General features: G+C 40.8%; 1 protein-coding gene across 5 annotated transcripts in view; it reads left to right on the forward strand.

Moving 5' to 3' along the window:
• rxrgb (retinoid X receptor, gamma b) overlaps positions 1-19737 on the forward strand; it is a 35105-nt gene that overhangs the window by 11304 nt on the left and 4064 nt on the right. For 2 of the 5 annotated variants that reach the window (XM_042417192.1, XM_042417189.1), the window contains exons 2-5: positions 13198-13430; positions 18063-18207; positions 18508-18687; positions 19215-19375. In XM_042417192.1, the coding sequence (XP_042273126.1) occupies positions 13198-13430; positions 18063-18207; positions 18508-18687; positions 19215-19375 (719 nt within the window). Of the gene's footprint in view, positions 1-2626; positions 2817-2845; positions 2999-13197; positions 13431-13627; positions 14293-18062; positions 18208-18507; positions 18688-19214; positions 19376-19737 lie in introns of those variants that run through there. The other 3 variants (XM_042417191.1, XM_042417190.1, XM_042417193.1) reach the window with 3 other exon arrangements.

A 19737-nucleotide genomic window follows, 5' to 3' on the forward strand; every position in this document is an offset into this window, starting at 1 on the left:
GTTCCAGGTTTTTAAAATTGAGAATTTGCTGCTTTTCTCGATCTTACATTATTGCAAATTAAACATTTTTTGGACAAAACAAGACATTTGGCTGATGTCACTTTTTATAGATCAAACAATTAATTGATGAATCGAGAAAATAATCAACAATAAAATAATCAATAATAAAAAATAATTGTTATTTGCAGCCCTTTTTGGTTTTGGACAGTTGACCGGACAAAGTGAGGAATCTGAAGAAGTCGCCTTAAGCTTCGGGAACTTGTGCTGCACATTTTTCAATATTTTCTAACATTTTACTATTATTTAAAAATAATCGACATATAATTATAAAGCAAAACAATCGTGTGTTGCAGCCTTATACCCAGAATGAGTCCCAAAGCAAGTTAGTGATTAGAAAGTGTAAGCACCAGGGAGCTCATTAACACCATTAATAGGAGTGGGATTGATGAGGGGAGATTTATGGCTCAGTAGAAGTTGGTTTGACTGACCAGGCTGGAGTTCTTCATGGCACAAATGGCAGCAACAGGTAACAACTAAGTACATTAGATCTCATTAAACCTCTCCTTGGAGAGGCATGAAGAACACGCTGTAAACCTCGCTTGGCTATTTTGAGTGCTCCGAGTTCCATTTTAGTGATGATGTTCTGTCTTGCACAGCCGAATGCAAGCGTGTACCCATTAAAACAACACACAAGTATAGCTGTTCTGAATGAAACACGTTATTTTTCTGCCTTTTTCTGCTTTTCACACATTTCTGCCTTTTCCAACTAAATTGCCACCCAACCAGATATGTTGCATGATGATCTTTCCTCATGTCAGAATCGTTCATTCTGTCAAAAATCACTGCTAGACGGATTGATAAAATATACGCAATTACTGGACCATAAATATACATGACATTGATGACAAACTGCCGATTAAATTAATTGAAATTTGGATTAAACATTTAATGGTGTACCCTAAATTGAGGGTTGCTCGTACTCCCCCCTCTTCCATTTCTTCCGCGATACATCTATGAATGCTAAATATGGCTCTCGGGTTAATTTGGTGTGTTTTATGTGGGCCACGACATACTATTATAACAGCGTGCATTTAACAAGGGCTATTATTTTAGTTTTTCCCTGTGGGATTTGTTAAGTCTCTAAGAGTTGCAAGTGTCTCTTCTCCTTCGCTGTCTTCTTATGTTGCGGCTGCTGAGTCTCTTGCCAGGTTACTGTCACCGTGAGGATCTGATTACTGAGGGCTATCCTTCAAGCGCTGTATGGACATTTGATCCAGCCACATGCAGGTGCACTGCTCATAAGAAACTCTGTTGAGTCATGTCAGTAAAATAGACCCACACATGGTGGTGGAAGGCGTCTCAAGTTTTTAGTGCGATCTTCCGATGCAAATGGCTGTTTGAAAAGCTGAAGGGTATAACATTTGATAGGACGGCAGGATAAATTAAAAGCAGCAGCTGCACACTTAAATCAGTGCCAGTTTCACATTAATTGGCAAGGGCTATTTTCTGGCGATAATGATATGACACACTTCCATTGCTAAGAATTCCTGCTGTCTCAGTCATTTATTTACAAAATTACTGCTGTGATTTGCACCCTGATTTTGTTTCACTAAAGTCATTTTATTACTATTTTTGAAAGCCTGTTCTGATTGTTGCTATCTTGTAAAAAAAAAAAAAAAAAAAGGGGGTCAGAGTAAAGACTTAAACCTCTCCTGGGTGTTACAGTTTATTTAGGCTCCCTTAGGCTTTGCCGTGTATTGTTCTTCGTTGCTTTTAAGGTATATTTTTGGCTTGTGCCTGCATCTGGGTTTTCGCTTTGCTGTGTGTTTGCTTGACCATCCCGGGGCATTGAAAAAGACAATTCCTGACTTCCTGGAATGCTATATATGTTAAACACTTTCTAAACACACAAACATACTAACAATGTGCACTAAGGCAACTCGGCGTGTCAAAATAAGCGTGTATACTGGCCCGATTTCATGGCATCAATGTTTTTTTTGAGTGAGATAGAAGAGAGAAGAGAGAATTCTGGCTGTTTCTTGTAACTTCTTTCTCAACACCCACAGCCCACACCAGCTACATATTAGACAGAGAGTCTGTGACTAATATTCTGAAAAAGAGAACAAAACGAGGGGCAAAAAATGCCATTGACACACAAAAACCTCTGTGTACTACAGGAACATCAGTGTCTTCCTGTCTTCCCATGCTCTCCAGTCTTGATCCCTTTTAAGAGCGAGTAATCGGAAACTTCTGGTTATACTCTCCTCTCAAGTGTGACCCCCCCACCCACCCCCCCACCCCTTTTACCCAACCCTTACCACCCAGCCTACCCCCTCTTGCCAGATACCCTGTTCTGCCACTACAACAGGTGTCTCTGCACAGATAGTTTTACCAACACCCAGAGAAAGAGAGAGAGAGAGACATGAGATGAGTGGGCGGTAGAAGAGCTGATTTGTGCAGCAGTCGGGCAGCAAACAGTTCCTGTGGGATTGATCTCTGGGGAAGGATAATCTGGGTAATCCTATAACCGGCGCCGGTGGACTCCGCCTCTTTTGCTCTTCGCTAACACTCCCCCCCCCCCCCCCCGTCCCTCTCGCCGCCGACCCTTCCGTTTCTGTTCTGTCCTGAAAACTGGTTGAGATCCGGAGTGTCCACGTCATTTTTAGTTTGTCATCACGCCAACTGTTGAGTCTGACTCCTCGTCCAGAGCGACTGGCATCCTGCCAGTGCCACACTTGCACCTGAAGGCATGTGGCACCCCGTGGTATCACCTGCAACTGGAGGAAGCCCTGGGAGGGACATAGGTTATGGCCACTGTGAGTAGCCTTGCTTGTGTGTGAGTGTCTGTTCTTGTTGGAAATAATAGGACGCAGATCAGGATCGGTCCCGGGATTGCACATGATGGAAGATATTGCTCGTCTTCGCCACTGCGGCTCTGTGATTTTCCAAAGAAGTGAAGCTCAAGCAGTAAAAGCTGGTGCTGCACATATACATTATGGTAATACCTCAAATCTCTGTGCACTCTTTGAAAATTTGTATTTTGAATCTCTTCGCTCCGGGGGAGAAATCTGAAACTTCCAGGGCAAATTCATCTGTGAAACTTCTTTGCATTTGAAGTTTTCTCTATGGTTTTAATAGAGTTGCTTACATTTCACTGTGCGAAGGACTTCATGTTGCAAGGGATTGTATGTTTACGTCCAGATTTCAGGATCTTATTGACTACAAACAGCAGCAGTTGCTGCCTCTAAAATCAATGGATCTTTTTAACCATGTGTGACAGGTACAAGGCTTTGCTGTTGCATGTTACAATCTAAAAGCTTGTGACTCACTTGTGGTCTCAGATGTGGTCAGTGGTGATGCCACTCAACTAAAAGGATGCTTCCAGCTCTCATTGCCTTGTCCTTCACTATCTATTTATCTCTCAACACTTGTCCCTTCCTATTAGCCCTCTCCATCCTGCTTTCTCTCTCTCTGTTTGTGTCTGCTGTCTGTCACCCTGCATCCTTCCATCAACGCTCGCTCTGATGAGGTTTTTTTTTTTTTCCCCCCTCCTTCCTGTGTTTGAAGTGGTGTGGGAGGTGTTGATGCGAGCCTACACACATAGCGTAGTTAGCCTGTTAATGAGCTTCACTGTATGTGTGTATGTGTGTGTGTGTGTGTGTGTAGATGGCAGAGCGCTTGTTCTTTTCTGTTCTTGAAATAAGCATGTTACACATTAATTTTTACAACTGTAGTTCCTCCTCACTGAAAACCATGAAGATGTTCTGGATTCGTCAGGCCTGGCTTGAAGTATGAATAGTGAACAAACTTGACAAAGCAGCTGGTCTATAGCTGACCCTGGAGTACCAAACACTTCTATTCTGTTCTGCTTGTGTTGTAAGTCCATGATGGGAAGTCAATATTTCTGTGTGGTCCCTCCACTAAGAGAACAGCAGAACTGCCAATACAGCTGCGATAAAATCCATAATGTTCTCAGTAATGTGGAAAAATGAAAAATGTGCACTTTTGAGTTGTTAGTGAATAATAAGAATCATTTGTAAAACACACCCCAAAAAAAAAAAAAACATGGACGTGATTTTGCATACTTGCATGTCCATTAACTACAAATTGGTCATACTTAACATTAACCTGGGCCAACTTTGCAAATAATTTTTAGAGCATTTGTGCTGTTGTTTGATAGTTGATAATAAGATAGGAAATGTGGGAAGAAACTGATGACATGCAGCAAAGATCCCGGGACTTGTAGAATACATAGTATGCGTCATAGTCCACTGTGTCATGGGGATGCCCCAACCCTGGCCGTTTTTAAAGCACACTGTCAATTTTTTTAATTGATTTTCTATGTTTCCAACAGACATTATTTTCAATTCATATGAGACTTGTGTATTTCTTAAACTTCTGCCAGAAGTGTTGCGTTCATGTTTGCAGAAAATAAACCTGGAAGACAAACAGCAAGTTAAGGGATCATGTGAATTTGGTTCATTGATCATTGTGAAGGATTACCTCTTTCAAGCAAATTTTGAGTCTCCACAAATTGATTTTCACTCTGGGTGGAAATAATCAGGAACTAGTGGATGTCTGGAAGATAATAAGAAATCAATCTAAAAACATATGATAGGTTTTAGAACATGGCGACCAGCTGTGGCATGAAATACAGTGTTAAATGTGTAGAATAGAAAATATGCAAAACCACCAGTCCTTTAAAGACATCACTGCCACATAGTCCTTTTCTTCTCATCTTCAATTTGGTCTTATCTTTTGTCTCAGATTTTTTTTTTCTTTTTCAGATGCCACATTACCCCAAGACTAAACTCAAGTTAACTGTTTCTACTGAACTGGTTGTGTAGTCTGGCCGTCTTTCTAAGATGTGGTCACAGGCCCAGAGGTCAGGTAGCCCTGGACAGAGTCACTGAGGCACAGCATGGGATGAGTGGTTTAGTGTGAATGTGTGTGTGTGTATGTGTGTGTTGACAGCACATACCCGTCTCTCTGCGGCCCGCTGTAACATGTGAGAGACTACTTCTAGGAACTAATAGGAATTACCTCATCAGACGGAGCCACACGGGCGGATGCTTCGGTTTGCACTGGGCCTTTCAGTGACCTGTTTGTTTGTTTTCCAGGACTGCTTGGTCAGCCCGTTCTGTCTGTGTATCGTGTTAGCTCTTGTTGTTTAAGTTCCAAACTTTTTTATCACTTGAAAAAACAATCTTTATCTCAACCCTGTCTCAGCCCTGGCCTCCTCATCGATCCTCTGCCTCTGTGTAAAAAGTATCCCGCTGGCGAGTCTGTGTTTGTCTGTGCAGCAGCGGCCTACATATGAGAAATAGAGTATTTATATATGCACATTAGCTTGCTGTTCAAAGTTATTACTAAAAGGAAAAAAAAAACAAGGAGGCGATTAGGAAGAAAGGTAGCAGAGATGATTTCTCTTCTTTTCAGAGAAAGTGTGTTTGAGTTCACTAGAGAGTTCACTACAGGGCAGAATGAAGGGTCAGAGAAGTTCACTAGCTCATGTGCTTGTGTTGTCACAGCCGTATGGTTTCATCGGAAAAACATTTTTCTATTTCCTTATGCTTTCAGCCAGAGAGAACCGATACACAAGTGCTGTTCTTCTTCCTGCTGTTTTTTTTTTTTTTTTAAATTTCAGCTGAAATGATGCTACGGATGTTTATTTATTTTGCCGGGCTTTAAAAGCGGTCAGAAAATGGAACAGGTGTCCCTGAGGCAGCTTCGGACAGTACGCTGTTTATATAACAGTAGAGAATATCTTAATTTTCTCTCTCCAATAACCATTTCTATCTCCTAAATCACAGCTGTGCAGAAAAAAAACAAAAAAAAACTGAGGCTTTTTTCAATTGATGATCTAATGTTCTCAGCCAGGCGGAGAGATTAGGCGTGTGTGGTAGTAGGATCATGTGAGCGTTGTGTAAAGAAGTGGTTTCGGAGTGGGACGGCGCCCTCCCCCATCCATCTATCCAACCATCCAACCATCCATTGCTCCCTCTCCTTACTCTATGGCTCCATCCCGCTCTCCATCCCCTCCTGCTCGGCCTCCCACCTTCTTGACAGCTGGCTCGCTGAGCTGCAGATACTTACCCAGGGATAAGAGGATTTACTGACACAATTGATCAGACATCAACCTCATTTTGCAAAGAAATTAATGTTTAAAGGGTGGCGGTTCTGTGCAAGTGTGTGCGTGGAAGATGTATGCGTTTTTTTGTGTGTCTGCGCATGTGAGGAGCGTGTCAGACGAGGGTTCGTGGCCAGTGCTAGTGAGCTAGATTGGCAGTGAAGAGATTTCTTAATTACATGTCCACTGTATCTAATGAGCTCCGCGGGCTGTCTGACTGATTACTTTAGGATGCGTTCTGCTCTCTGTCGTTTGGTCATTGTCAGCAACAGACATGCACATGAGAGCATGCAGTCACACTGCACAAACACACACACAAACGCAAAAAAGACATGAGCAGACACATGTGATATAGCTATTAAACAGATCGATGCACACGCTTCTTTGCAGGGTCTAATCTGGTAGATATTAAGGCTTGTGTTGTTGTTCAGGAGTGGATCCGCTGCTCCCACCCCCGTCGCTTATCCCTCGCCACCCACTCCCCCACTGTACACTCCCACTGCCGGTCTGCTCTCCAGAAAGGAGATATTATTAGTTAGTGGGCCATGGGCTTATTGAATTACCACACAGTGGAGTGCTCCATCCAGCCACCAACAAGTAATTAACAGGGAGGGATTTAGAGGGTTTTGTGGTCTGTGATGTTTCTTCGAACCTGTTGATCATCAGATCAGTGTGATGCATTTGTGGCTTTATTTGTGGCTTCGGCTATTCTCTGCCACAAATGTTAGAATAAATGTCCATACAAAAAGATCATCTAATTCAAACAACAGCTGTTCGATGATGATGATGATGATGTGTTCTCAGTGCCTCTGCATGCAGGAAACAAGCTAATCTGAAATATACTGAAGCAGTTTCTGATTTATTTACATCGTTATTTAAAAAACACAGAATTGATTTAAGCTTCATTTAAGCGGCTACAACCATATTATATGATAATCACTTTGAGTTTACACAGCTAGAAATATGAATATTTCATAAAAAGAGTGATATATTCAGTAGGGCTGCAACTAATGATTGTCTTCATATTTCCTTGTCTAATCATTTAATTGCTTAATCCATGAAATGCCAGAATGTTGTGAGAAATGCAACGCAATGACCAAAAGTCCCCAAATATTTAATTTATGAAGAACAGAGAAAAGCAGGAAATCCTGATGTTTGCGAAACTGGAGACAGATTATGGTTTGCAGTTATGCTTAATAAATGACTTAAACAATCAACCAATTATCAAAATAGCTTGCAATTAATTATCTATCAACTGATCAATTTTTTGACCGATGCACTACCCTTGTGTCCTACATGTGGTGTCCTTGTGTGTCATTGTACATACAGTAGTCTGTGGAAGACTACAGATATGATATATTAGGACTGAATAAAAAACTGAATATATCAAATTACAGTCATTATCAATATCTTCCTCAACTGTTTTTACTTATATTGCAAGTTTCAATAAATAACTAATATTAAACTAAGAATAGCCTCTAACAAACCATCAGCCTACAGTTACGTCCAGATGTGCAGAATCGTTAACTTGTTGTATGGTAATCAATTTGGACAGAAATATCAGAAGTGAACCGACACAAGAAAGAAAACATATACTGATATATTTAAAAATATTTTGATGCATTTATTGTTAATGAAATGAATGTAACTGTCTATTATGATATGTGTAGACTTTAGGTGTCGTCCATCCTTAGTTCAGACCAAACCTTAATGGTCAGCTGTTTTAACAGCATCGTGTCAGTCACTGGTGGGTCACTTTGTGGGTTTTACTTCCCCTCGGTGCAATCATTTCTGGGAATGATCCGTGTAACTGTGGGCTACAGATAGGAACTCTTTTGAACTTGGGTCAGGAGTTTGGCAATGCGCAACCTTTGATTTGCGACGCCAGCGGTCAAAGGTGCCCTTCACTGCTCTCTGTCTGTTTGTTTGCTCTCAAATAGATGCTTGCCTTGCTGCAGCACTATATAGGTTCGGCCTGAAACAAAGACAGACAGGAATCACTGAAACAAATCTGGGAGAAGTCGAGTTTCATACGATGAGTTTATTAGACTTTCTTTAAGGGAACCTCCTCCGTGCTTGATAATGAACTTTCCTCTGCTGCGAAAGGTGTAATCGGACTGCGCATTCCAGAGGCTTCTTTGTATAGAGATGATTTACATAGAATGGAGATGGAACAGCCGATTGAGGCGGGTCATTCAAGGATAGGCCCCTTTGAGCCGCTCTGGGCCGATTTATGCTTCCTCTGCTGAACATGTTGGCCTCCTTCCACACACACACACACACAAACACACACTCTCTTCACAAAGCATGCTTACCTCGCCAGCCATTCCCTTTCAGGCATCCCACCAGCTGACTGTCCATGTGCTGTTGTGCTCCCCTCCGTACCGCAGCCACAAAGATCCTCAGCTAAGGGCAAAATGCAGTAATCTTTGGTTTTGTCTCAAACATGCAGCTTATGTTTTAGTCAACTGTTAAACAGATGTTACAATAACAGACATTTACACTTCATCAAGACCTAATATGTTACAAATGTAACTCTGATTGTTACTAGCAACATGAATTAAATACAGATTTGTAAACTGAGCAGATTCTGGCCTTTGGATTGTCTCTGGATGCATGTGCATTACTGATTGCAAACAGTAATTTTCAGTTCTTGTCAGGGTTTGTTTTTCATGAGTTCCAGTTAATGAGAAAGTGTAAACACACTGTTGTACAAAAGACGTTGAGATACGCACTGGTGTGAGTTAAGTTTTAATGGTCCATATTGGAGATTTGTCTGAGGTCCAAATGTTGCACTGAGTCTTTTTGCTTTTTCAGATCTCTCCATTTCACCACCTTTATCTTGCCATCTTTTACGTCTGACATTTGGGTAATCAGGGTACGTGTTGGTCTTGATGCCTACGAGAACATGTTGGCAAATTGTTGGCTGGAGCGACGATAGCCCGTTACTATGTCTCCTACTCAGCACTTCTAGAATAGAATAGATCTTTACGAGCCCTGAAGGGAATTTGTCATGCACATAAAGAGAGGGGTCAGTGCACAAAATCAGACACAGTACATGCTGTACAGTGCTCATCCATTACGTAAGCTTGTTGATTAGATTAATCTGCACTCCAAAAAAGTTGGGAATACACTCCCTCCATTGTTGAATTTAAATCCTGGTTGTACATTTTGTTGCAGACTATAGCATAAAGAGTTTAGCGCTTTTAAAGCATTTCACTTGCAGTAAATCTCTTGTATGAAGTCAGCTCAGTGGGAGAGAGGGAGGTCCCAATACATATTTGCCTGCCAGGGATCACTCAGGGCTGGAGAAAGTGGGCGAGTGAAGGGGTGGGGGGTGTGGGGGGGGGGGGGGGGGGGGGGCTGGTGGAGGCTATAGTCTCAGTGCTAAACAGGAAGTTGCACAACATCTGTTTCTTGGCATACAGAGAGGGAGTGAATGTTTCAGAATGTGTCTTCATGCAAAAAGTGCTACATCCAAGCAGACGATGTGACATTCCTCCCTGTTTCCCAATTCCTTGAAATCTGAAAGCAACTGTCTTGCATTACCCAAAGTTTCCATGTCGTTTTAAGTCAGAGTTCTCGCTCATATCCAGCGAACAAGAGACTAATGCAGACTCTATTTATTTTGGCTGTGGACTGTGAGAGGTTAAGTATCAGAGCAACAATTACCAAACGATTGCAAAGTGTTTATCAAGTAGTTCTGTTTGGCCAACAAACTGAAGTCACTTTAGCAACCTTGACAGGCAATAACAGCCACACTATTTGTGAACATAAGCAATTGTTTTTCAGAAGTAGACACCAAAAAATCTTTGTTTACACAGGAGCTGCTCCTGTGACAGCTACTGCCTGTGGGCGAGTAGTAACTTTGGTTGTTTCCGTTAAATGTATCTCATAATGGGGCATTTCTATCACAGATTAGAAAAGTGTAGTGTTCGTCTTTATTTGTGTGTATTCCATTCCAAGCCACAGTTATAAAGTGAATAAAAACAACCACAGTAAAAACCATGTAATGTGTGTGAAATCCAAAATTCAGAGAACTAAACGCAAGCTACAAATGGAGGGTCACAAGAGGGCAAAAGGACCACTTTCTCCAATTTTGCACACATCATAGTACATCTATTACACTTGTCAATGGAAAACTACATCCATACTTTGATTTCACAACTGGGAAAACTAGTTTTTCTTGATAATGCTTCAATGCATGACTGCATCACCAAGGGTAATATTTGGAGTCTTAAATAGAGCCTGCCTACAACATATACTGACAGGTGCAATGACACAGATCAGGATACCTTATGTAATGATGACAAATACATAGAGCTGAGCTTGAAAATCAGTGCTTCAAAGGGGATCCTTTGGTTAAAGATGATTAAATTAAACAAGCTTGTAAGAGAGAGTCTTCAGATGGGTTTTTAAGAAAGATCCCTGGAGTCTTCACAAAGGTCTTTTCCAAAAATTTAGCTGCCATGCAAAGCTGGAGCACCTCTCGGTCAGGTTAAGTCTCAAGAGCAGAAATAGCAATTTGGCTCATGTGAGGTTAAAAGATCTGAAATATAGCTAGAGGCCAGTCAATAAAATGTTGTCTGTTTATTGTCATTTTATCTGCAGCAACTTCAGTTCTTCAGTGTGACAAAACAATGTTACCCTGTTTGGCTGTTAGAGGCAACAGTAAATCTTTGCTATTAATTGTATTGTCAAGGGGCCGATCAATGGCATTATTGTTCACTGGTTAAGATATTTTCATACAATTCACATATTTTACTGTTATATAAAATAATATTTTGAAATATACAGTATATATTTAAAGGATAGATTCACATTTCTTCAGGTCTGTCTTAAAACAATATAGTCAGGTGCCCATATGACCACTGAAAAAGGTTTTTGAAATAGTTTCTCCTGTTTATTTTGACCATTTTAAGATCCCCTCCAAGTGGGCGTACAATGTAAGTGATGGGGGACAAAGTCATTGACCGTATATAAATATGGACGAATGTCTCCACTTCCTACTGCTGTTCAAAAGTAAAGACAAAATATCTCCTCCCCAGGAGCTGCCATCTTGCTTGTGTGATGTCATTTGGAGCCAGAGTCTATGCAGTAGATTCGGGCCGCCTGACGGAGGTTTGAGAGGGACTGTCACAGCTGTCAATCATGACGTCATACCCTCTTTTTATATCATCAAATAACTAATTAAAAACAACCTTATAAGAAAAATGAGCACTTGAACAAACATCAGTTTCATACGAACTACCTAAAATGCCAAAAACCATCTTTGGGAAAAAATTATTTGACATGTACTTTGATTTTTTAGTTTGGCTCATGTCCCATTTGCTAACATGGAGGGGGCGGGACTATTAGCTTTTGATAAATATGTGAATATATTTTTGCACTGAAGGAGGCTTGTGGATTTTGTCCCAAATCACTTATATTTAAAGTACATTATGAAGGGATCCTCTAATGGCCAGTGTAATCAGGAAGAATGATCACAGCAAGAAAAGCATGTTATAATGTTCATTTGGAAACCTGAATATTGTTTTAAGACAGACTTGAATAATTTTGAATATGTCCTTTAAGGTCAATCAAAATGATGCGTTAGGTGTCTTGAGCAGATTTTGAAAACAAAAGGAGCCGTGATTCTAGTAATGCAGGGAAAACCTGCAGTAGTCAAGACAGTATTAGCATCTGGCTATCACAGGGTCACTATAAGAAATTTCCAGTGCCTGAAAACAGCAGAATCTGGGCACCTTGTTGAGCTTTGTTAATGGAAAAAAAGTAAAATTATCTTTGCTTGTACCTTTTCAGAAACCAAAACACATGTACCTTTCCTTGCATGTCAGTACATCCGGCTACCACCCACCTTTACACACACACACACATACACACACACACACACACTCAGGAATGTGACATTTAACTAAGAACATCGGCATTGGGCCCAGCATCACACTGTGTGTGTGCATGCGCGTGTGTGTGTGAGTGTGTGTAAAGGTGGGTGGGGGGATGGTGCACTGACACACAAGCAGAAGCCTCTGCATTTCAGACTAATCCAAATGTTTACGTGCATATGGTGTGTGTATGGTGGTATGTCAACCTTCATCAGTAACATTTTGCTACAAAAAAACCTTGTTTCACTAATTTGCGTGAGTCACTGACGTTAGCCCAAAGAGCTACTGTCTGTACCAGAGCAAGCTGTGACAGCCTGTACAGTACGTATTAATTATGTGTCAGTATGTATATGTCAGTCCTTGCACGCACATATTGTGTGAGTATGTTGGTATTTGTAGCAATTTGCGTGGATGATGAATGAATGTCCTCACAGCTATAGCGCATGCATGAAATTACACACCACGCCCTGTTACCCAGTTGACTGACAGCTTTCCTAACTAGGTCATCTATGTAAATGCCAGCCTGTCAGTTTACATCAATGGATGCAAAGCAAAGTCAGCACCCTCTGACCAAAATCAGGCGGGCTTCACTTCTGTGTAGCCTTATTTACACAACACTGACTGCATAAAGACATAGTGCATTGTTGATCAACTATATCAGGGTTTAATCCCTTTATGTGGCACTTTGACAAGGGTATGTGTTATCTGTTTAACCGTAATTTTCCTATACATCATATGTTTAGTTACTTGGATGAATTTGCAATCATTCTTTGCTTACTGCCAGTCAATCCTTTAGTTAAAACTGCAGTTATGTTGTGCAAGATGTATTTTTGCATTGCATTCTTTACTAGACTTTGCCTTGTTTGCATTTCATTTTTTTCATATCATACACTGATTTACCTGTTAATTAGGTAGTATTTGAGGCCAAATAATGATCTTATTTATTTGGATCCTAATGTTCTTTCTCCCTTGCAGTATGTATGTAAATGTGGTTGGACGAAATATTAGAAAAACCTGTTAAAATAATGCAATCCAACACCATCACTGACTCAAAAATAACTTCTTTGACACGGTATCAAAAACCCCCAAATAACATTAAAAGCAGTGCAAAGATAGGATTTGTTGTACTGGATTGCATGTGATTCTCATTCTTCCTAACACATCACTCCTTCTCCTCCACAGACTCTACAGGGCCGATGAGCACGGCCCACTCCCACCCCCCGCCGATGGGTGGCATGGTGGGCCACCCGTCAGTCATCAGCACATCCAGGCCCTTGCCGTCCCCCATGTCCGCCTTGGGCTCGCCAATGAACGGCCTGGCCTCGCCCTACCCCGTCATCACCTCATCCTTGGGTTCGCCATCTATATCGCTGCCGTCCACGCCCAACATGAACTTTGGACTCAGCAGTCCACAGGTGAGCAAATGTTTGGGGTTTCTGATGGTCATCTACAGACATTGTCTGATTTACAGCTTTTTATTCCTCAGAGGGACTTAAATTTAAAGAAATTTTTTGGCTTAAAGGAAACATAACCTTTCTACTTAAAGTCCCCCTCCGCTCAAAAATGTGTTTTTCTTCTTGTTCCTACAGTTGGATGTTTGAGCTTCACTGTGCAGAATGATGTATGTGCAGAGTTTGACACTCGAAGGCTGTTTTCACATTCATCTGCTGAAGGGGGAAAGTTTGTGCTCACCTTTTCCCAACCTCAGTTTGCCTATGGGAATGATTTGTGACATCACAACTATTTTGCGGCCAATCATGGTCCAGTATTCAACTTACATAAGTGTGATGTGGAAACTTGAAGCATTCAGTGCACATACATGTGAATGGATGGCATCTTGCATCTTCAAAGCAGAGTATTTTTATACTTCTTAAACCATTTCTGGAGTGGGTCTTTAAAATTAACAGAAGTGTTATGATAAATTTATGATGTTTGGTGCGTTCCACATTTAATTATTTTAGTAAGATAGTTATAATTGACCCTATTGCTTTTCCCATATTTGTATAGTACCTCCTTAGTAAGTGAAAAAATGTCCTATCCGGAAAGATATTTTCAAACACCAGACAGTGTGATTTGAAACGTGTTTCAAATGATAAAAAACTCAACACTGACCTTTTATTCATCCTCAAACTCTCCTAAACTCTCACCTTCATCAACAGAGGCTCATATTTGTTCAGATTACTACCTTGGCGAGGTCCATCTGCGTTAAACTATCTTCTTTGGTCGATCATGTGCCTTTCATTCCTGGAATCTCCAACCGCGGACAGGAGGTTGAAGGTTAGCCGTATCCAATGTGTTTGGCTGGCATACCTTGGCTTTCCTCTCTCTCCCCTACCCTTCTACTGACCTTTAAACTTCTCGCCCTAAAGGTCATCCCTGAGTTCTGTGTTACTCCTATCATGCGAGGGGACTTAAGACACGGTCCAACTATTAGCCCTTTAATGGATTACTGAGAGAAAGGAGAGGGAGAAAAGAGCAGCCCCTATTTTCACTCGATTTCTTCTCTTCCTGAATTTTTCTCCTTCCTGTTTTTTCACCACACTCTCTCTTCCCCTGTCATTTCTCCCGTTACGTCTCTTTTTATAGTTCCACAGCGTTGTTCATGATCATAACACAGTTCCTTTCTCTGTGAGAGGTTGCATCTTTTTAGATTGCATAAAAATAAACAGTAAGACTCACAAGACTGCCCTTTTTTACTGTAGAGTATAATTGACTACAAGAGAGAGAGCTAATGGAAATGCTTTCTTTAAGTGGTCCATTGAATGAACTGCAAACCCCAGAAGGCTTAGTGCTTTGATGATTGTCCACACATACGGAAACACATGTACACACATTCATGTAGTGCTTCTGAGGCTGGATCGAGGTCAATGCCGCAGGGCACAGCAGACAATGATATACATTGCTTCAATCCCAGTATGGATCTGTGCCTTTAGGGACAGTCGGGTTTAATATGATTCCACGGTGTGACCATCTTTTCACCACTCGCCAACAGCCAACGATTCAATATTGTCCTTGTGCATTTGTTATGTTGATGGTCATGCTTCTATCTCTGTCAAGGGATCACATTCTTCTATAATCCTGTTATTACAGCCCTTTTATAGGCCTAATTAGTATGTTCTGACTTTATAAATGGCCAGTATATTAACTTATATGATTGAAAAGTTATACTGAAGAATAAAGTATTCTGTAATCAACTGAAAATATGGTCATTTTACTAATGTTTTTACAGACCCTAGGGCTGCAACTAATGATTATTTTCTCAATTAATCTTGATGAATCATTTGGGCCCTAAAATATCAGAGAAAAGTAAAAAATGTCCATCACTATTTTCCAAAGTTGACTTATCCTAATTGCAGATTCTGTCCAACCAACAGTACAAAACTCAAAGATGTGTAGTTTAAAATCATAGAGGACCAAGAAAATGAGCAAATATTACAATTTGATAAGGATTTTTTTTAAATGATTTTTTTAGTCATTTTTGCTTAAAATGACTTAAATCATGAACTGTTTATCAGAAAATTTGCTGATTAATTTGTTGTCAGTCAACTAATTGAATAATTGACTAATCTTTTCAGGTCTATTTGCTCTATTTCTATCACTGATTGTGCCTTTAAAGCTCCATATTACAGTTTTTATCGATTCCTTAGACACATTTCTTGAAATTAAGCTTCATTTCCCAAAAGTCTAAACACAAATGCATAACTGCACACTCATCTTCACAAACTCTAAACTTCCATGTCAAATCCAAACTCTCCACTCATAACCATGTAGTCTTACATGTAAACCAAAGTTTGCCTACAGACATCACACAAAAGACATCAAATACACACATACACACTACAACACAGCCATTACACACTGGTGAGATCAATTCAAAACACTTCCGTAAAAACCTGATACTACAGTGAATCATGCCACTTCATCCAGAACAACCTCTTTACATGATGAACACAATATAAAGACACAACACATGTATAAAGTTTCAAAATTCCTTAACGTACTGTAGTAAAATAAATTGAAATTGAGTGAAAAAGTAAATGTAAAAATATGCAGATATGCAGCTGATAAAGAATACAGTAAAATAAGTTCCATGTATTTACCAAATTAAACAAATGAGAAACACAGTTTGTACATTAAGAAATCACATTTATTCTTCCTCAGGACTTTGTGGATCCATTGTTCCAAAACAAGTGAACTGACTCATGGCCCTTTTATCTATCTATCCTGAGGTTCTGATTGGTGTGTGAACAATTTTGGCTCTTAGTGTTTCCACCTGGGGAATTGTATGTTAATTGGGTTCCAGCTGTGATGACTCGAGTTAATGATATTGAATGCCAGTGCTTTCTAAATAAGCACATGAGTGAAAACAGGGGAATAGTGTTTATAGGTCTGGGAAATGGGCCTTGGTAGATGGCGTCATGGTTTGGGATGTTTAGTTAACAGGAGCAGTTATAGTGTGTAAGCAATTGAGAAAAACTGTAAGCTCAAAACTACATGGTTGCCCAATGCAAACAAATGAGTTTGGTTAGATTTTCAAAAGGTCATCTCAAACATAAAACATTTTCACTGAACAGTGGAGAAGCAGGTCTGGCCCATTAAAGACCTGAATAAACCTTATATATATATGACGCAGTATGTTCTTCATACCATGTGTTATATAAAGAATGTATGATGCATCAATAATCCATATTCAGTGCTTGTAGCCTTCTTCTACAGCGGTATGTTATCCGTCTGAACCAGCGTTTACATCTGAACAACTGTTTGAATGCACGACACACAATTTGTTGTTTTCATTTTTTTGTACATGTGTGAAATTAATTATTTGTGAAAACTGTGTTGACGAGTGCACTGAAGAGGAATAGCTGCTCACCACTGACTCAGCAGTTAGCGTGATACCAGCGGGGGGTGGCATCTACATTGGGATGGGGTGGTGGCTGGGTAGACAACTCGTATGCTCAGAGAGAACTTAAAGACAGAAACAAAAAATCTCTTGTACACTCTCCTCTGCTGTAAGTTAACAGCTGCAGAGGCCTGAGTTCAGTCTGCCATTAGGGGATATTCCAAAGAGAGTGCACATCGTAAATAAGTGATAGGAAAAGCCTGAGGTGACTGTGGGAAGGATGTCCTATATGTCATGTTGCATCAAACATATATGGGACGTGAGGGCATATGTAGGTTAGCCTTGTTGTTTCCAGTTGGAGTCCAGATGTTTGCACGTAAACAACTAAACAAACATAAATGTGCCGCACAAGTATGCGCCCTGCTCGGCTCCCACCAGTGGGAGAGGGTCAAGGGGCAAGGAGATGATAAGACACAGAGAGAGATATGAAGAGGTCAAAGGAAAACTGGACTTGTTGCCTGGTGTTGACCATGTTTCATGTCTCGTTCAAGAGGCTTCATTAGCTCTTCTGAGTGGTTGGGAATCGCAGTTATTTTAACCTCAGTGGGTCACTTACACCTTTATGTCTCATGGGGTGTCTTAAGGTCACATGTGAGACCTCATATTGCAGTGCGAGTCACCACCTTTATGTAGGTGTGAATTGTTGTGAAACCACTTGGGACACCATTAAAAGTAGCTGATACGTCTCCAAAATGAAAATTAGGGATGCTAAAACAAACTGTGCATTGTTTATTCATAGTGTCAACATTTCAACATCTCACCATTTCCTACTGCACATGAGCGCCCTCTGCTGTTTGTGTTTGTGAACTACACTTTCTGTCCACGTGACTCCCCTTGGGGTACGCCTCTCTCTGTCAACAAACATTAAAAAAACCTGTATGACAAGCCTCCGACAGAAGCCCCTCCCGCGCACCCTGAGACACTTTCACATTAAAGTGTGTGGGTGGGGAGAAAAAAAACATGGGTGAGCCGAGCGGAAGACAAAATGAGAAAATAGAGGAAGGGAGAGAATGTCATGAGACTGCCAAACACTTTTCACTTTTACTTTGCCCTCTGCTTCCTCTCCTCCTCTGTTCCGTTCAGATCTGGCCGCCTCAGCTTCAACTCTCTCTGTTCTCTCTCTTCTGTTGCTTCCTGTCATCCTCAGATGAATTCTATGAACAGTGTTAGCAGCTCAGAGGACATCAAGCCTCCGCCGGGCCTACAGAATCTGGGAAACATCAACTACCAGTGTACAAGCCCCGGGGGGATGTCAAAGCACATCTGCGCCATATGTGGGGACCGCTCCTCAGGTAATGTTAGAGAGTGAGGATGGGGAAAGGGATGGGCAAACAAATCTACACTCCCACTCACCACAGGACTGTAGGACAGATGAGACTACATAGACAGATTGACTTCAAGGTTATTTATCAGGCATTTTGTCAGGTTTGTCAGTGTATTTTACCTGTTGCGAAAATCTGTATTTTTCAATGTTTTTTCCCTGTGTGAAAGCAACATACTGTATTTTCATCAGTCTACACAGTGAACCTTTTTCGTTATATTCTTTCTATGGACAGCTATAATGTAGTATTATTGTTTGCTCTGTTTTGCAGGAAAGCACTATGGCGTGTACAGCTGCGAGGGATGCAAAGGCTTCTTTAAGAGGACCGTCCGCAAAGATCTAACCTACACATGTCGAGACAGCAAGGAGTGCCTGATTGACAAGCGCCAGCGAAACCGCTGCCAATATTGTCGCTATCAGAAGTGCCTGGCCATGGGCATGAAAAGAGAAGGTGTGTGTGCATGTGTAAGATACAGGTTCATGCTTAAGGATAGATATGGACATGAGCTGCTGACCTGTGTCCTTAAACCTCTTCAAATCCACAGAGCTGTTGTTACAAGTGCATATTGTGTGGACAAGTAATGTTCAACCCTGCAGAACTTTATTTTAAATTCAGATCAAGATCCGAAAGTTTCCAAAGATGCTGAACATGTTTGGCTGAATTCCATGAATGCCCAAAGATGCACATCTTTAAATTTCTGTTTAATGTATTGTTACAGCCATAAAGTAGTGTTTTGCATTTGAATATTTCATTAAATTCACAGTAAGTGTGGTATAGCCTCAGTGAAATGCTTGAATAAGTGTATACAGAATATATTAGTGATGTAAAAAAACACTTTATCCAGCTTAGAACTGCTTATCTTAAAACTGTAGGGTTGTATTAATGTTGTGAAATGCAGAGTTAACATTTGTGATATTATGGTTTCGCTGGCATCCAGTCCGTGAGCGGTTTGATCTTATGTGCTTGTGTGTTTGCAGCGGTGCAGGAAGAGCGGCAGCGTGGGAAGGAGCGGGGGGAGAATGAGGTGGAATCTACTAGCAGTTTCAATGAGGACATGCCTGTGGACAAGATCCTGGATGCTGAGCTGGCTGTGGAGCCCAAAACAGAGACGTACAGCGACGGTAGCCCCGGCAACTCAGTAAGAGTCACAGACGCTGAGCTTGATTTGTCCCTGCCTGAGTACAATCCCATCAATAATGTATTTAGATTTGAAACTGGACGATAGAATATGATCAGTCCAAATGAAAATAAATCCCTCAACACTGATGAGGCAGATGCATGAATTGCTAGATTGAAATGTTTTTATGATTAATAAACTAAAGAAAGATAAATAATAAACAGAGCTGTCTGGGATTGAATCCAAGCTCTGCTGTTACTCAATAATTTAAACCAGCTACCGTCTGTGTGCTGCTTTTATAATCTGCTGACAGTTGCTGCTAAGTCTGTGTTTGTTTATTATCATGCTGTGCAGTAATAAATTAACAGTGAAGTAATAATTAG

This window comes from Thunnus maccoyii, chromosome 7 (genome assembly GCF_910596095.1).
Source record: "Thunnus maccoyii chromosome 7, fThuMac1.1, whole genome shotgun sequence".
NCBI lineage: Eukaryota > Metazoa > Chordata > Actinopteri > Scombriformes > Scombridae > Thunnus > Thunnus maccoyii.